The sequence below is a fragment of the Otolemur garnettii genome, unplaced genomic scaffold (genome assembly GCF_000181295.1).
Source record: "Otolemur garnettii isolate 467f Iridium unplaced genomic scaffold, OtoGar3 scaffold00108, whole genome shotgun sequence".
NCBI classification, from domain to species: domain Eukaryota; kingdom Metazoa; phylum Chordata; class Mammalia; order Primates; family Galagidae; genus Otolemur; species Otolemur garnettii.
The window spans coordinates 1,077,070-1,079,423 of NW_003852503.1; the positions used below are offsets into that span (position 1 = coordinate 1,077,070).

The following is a 2,354-nucleotide window of genomic DNA, read 5'->3' on the forward strand; positions in this document are numbered from 1 at the left end:
TATGGAAAGAACCCAAACAATTGATGTCCTTATTGGGATCAAGATGATGGGGATATGGGTAGTTCATTTTTGGCTCGTAGATGTTCAATATCTAGAGTGAGGGAAAAACTTGGGTGGAATATAGAATCCCTGAGGAACTAAAGACAACACAGTCCAGGATATAAATACAATTCCCTCATTCCCCTATTACCCCTACAATCTATTCCTTGGGGAAAACATTGAGTAAGCTTCTATCCTGTTTATAACCAAGTGCACTGTATCATTAAACTCTCATGAAATCTACATCTTACATAGGGGTTAAAGAGCTAATAATAGAGACTGTGTATTTTTCTTTGTTGCTTGAGAGGAATGAGAGTCATAATCATAAATTATGATCTGTCATTCAGAAATATTTCCAAAGCATAGCAGAAACTAAGTCTGCATGGCATTCTCTTAGGGTCAAAGGAATCACAACTGGGGATCTTAAAATTTTCCCTGCAGGACCGTAGTGAAATAACCAGGACAAAAGAGCACCAAGGTATTCTGGAGTAAGATCGGTGAGTCCCTGAATTCTATCAATATCCTGCTGTTCTGAGATGGAAGTCCAGGGATCTAAGACATGCCATTTCCCCTCAGGTTGTAAATCCTGGGATTCAACATAAACTGATATAAGAATGTGCTTCAGGAGGTAGCAGAGTGTATTCGGAGACGTTAGTGGGCACAGTGTTTGTAGTATCTCTATTGGTAAGTGTGCCCTCCATGGACAGAACCCACTATGTTTTAGATTTACAGCTTTTTCACTGTGATATTGGGCAATAAATTAATGTCCAAGACACTGGTTCTTTACTTTTGGATTACGTGAGTGTCTTTCTTGCCACCTCAATAGAGTCTAAACTGCATTAGAGACCAAAACCAGGCACTGAAGGTCTCTATCTAATTTTCCTGAAGAGGAGAGGACTCCAGTGAATGAAGAAGTGATGAGGTAAGAGAAAAACAATTTTGTCACAATTCTCTCCCTTATCTCTTGTTTTTACCACATGGGCACCCCGGTCTTTGCTCTATAGAGTAACTTGGTCATGTCTGTAAAGGCAGATTTTGTGGGTCCAGGTTGGGGTAGTGTCAGACCTTCATAGACAATTGTGGGCTGAGCCATTGTGGGAAGAGCTGAGTCGCCGTTTAATGAAATCATGTTTTGTTTTTAAAGATCCTCTTTGAAAAATGGAAAGTAAAATGGCTCTGGACAATGGCTCTTTTGTGACTGAATTCATTCTGGTGGGATTAACAGACCAGCCAGATCTCCAACTGCCCCTGTTCTTCCTATTTCTGGTAATGTATGTGGCTACTGTGTTGGGAAATTTGGGCTTGATAATTCTCATTGGGCTGAATTCACACCTGCACACCCCCATGTACTTCTTCCTCTTTAACTTGTCCTTCATAGACCTCTGCTATTCCTCTGTGTTTACACCTAAAATGCTGATGAACTTCGTATCAGAGAAGAATGTTATCTCCTACAAGGGGTGTATGACACAGCTGTACTTTTTTTGCTTTTTTGTTATTTCTGAGTGCTATGTCCTAACAGCAATGGCCTACGATCGCTACGTGGCCATCTGCAATCCACTCTTGTATAACATCACCATGACCCCCAAAGTGTGTTGCAACCTTATGCTTGGATCTTACCTGATGGGCTTCTCTGGAGCCATGGCCCACACTGGATGCATGCTGAGACTGACCTTCTGTGATGCAAACTTCATCAACCACTATTTCTGTGACATCCTTCCCCTGCTCCAGCTCTCCTGCACCAGCACCTATGTCAATGAGCTGGTTGTTTTCATTGTGATAGGCATTAACATCATTGTCCCTAGCCTCACCATCTCTATTTCTTATGGCTGTATCCTTTCCAACATCCTTCAAATCAGCTCCAAGGAAGGCAGGTCCAAAGCCTTCAGCACTTGCAGTTCCCACCTAATTGCTGTTTCTCTGTTTTTTGGATCAGGTGCGTTTATGTATCTCAAACCATCTTCTGCTGGGGCCATGGATGAGGGAAAAATCTCCTCTGTTTTTTATAGCAACGTAGTTCCCATGATGAACCCCTTAATCTACAGCTTAAGGAACAAAGATGTTAAACTTGCCCTGAGAAAATTCCTAAGTAATAGAAAGCTTTGACTAGTAACTGCACATCTCTGTGCATGCAGTCTGGGACAGGGATTTTCTTTTTATTAAATCATGATTTTTTGTTTATTTAATTACAACATGTTAGTGGCAGGATTTTTATCCTGTATCTTTTTATTATAGTAAAGAAAATTTGACTCTTCTCTCACTCTATTTGTTTTTTTGAAACAGAGTCTCACTCTGGATAGAGTACCATGGCATCATAA

The 2,354-nt window shown here is 40.8% G+C and overlaps 1 protein-coding gene across 1 annotated transcript; it reads left to right on the plus strand.

Annotated features, from left to right (window-relative positions):
- The first annotated feature begins 1,197 nt into the window (after nt 1-1,197).
- Nucleotides 1,198-2,142, plus strand: LOC100943902 (olfactory receptor 8B3-like). Its single transcript, XM_003796780.2, has one exon. It carries the CDS (start codon nt 1,198-1,200, stop codon nt 2,140-2,142), a length of 945 nt encoding a protein of 314 aa, XP_003796828.2.
- The last annotated feature ends 212 nt before the right edge of the window (nt 2,143-2,354 follow it).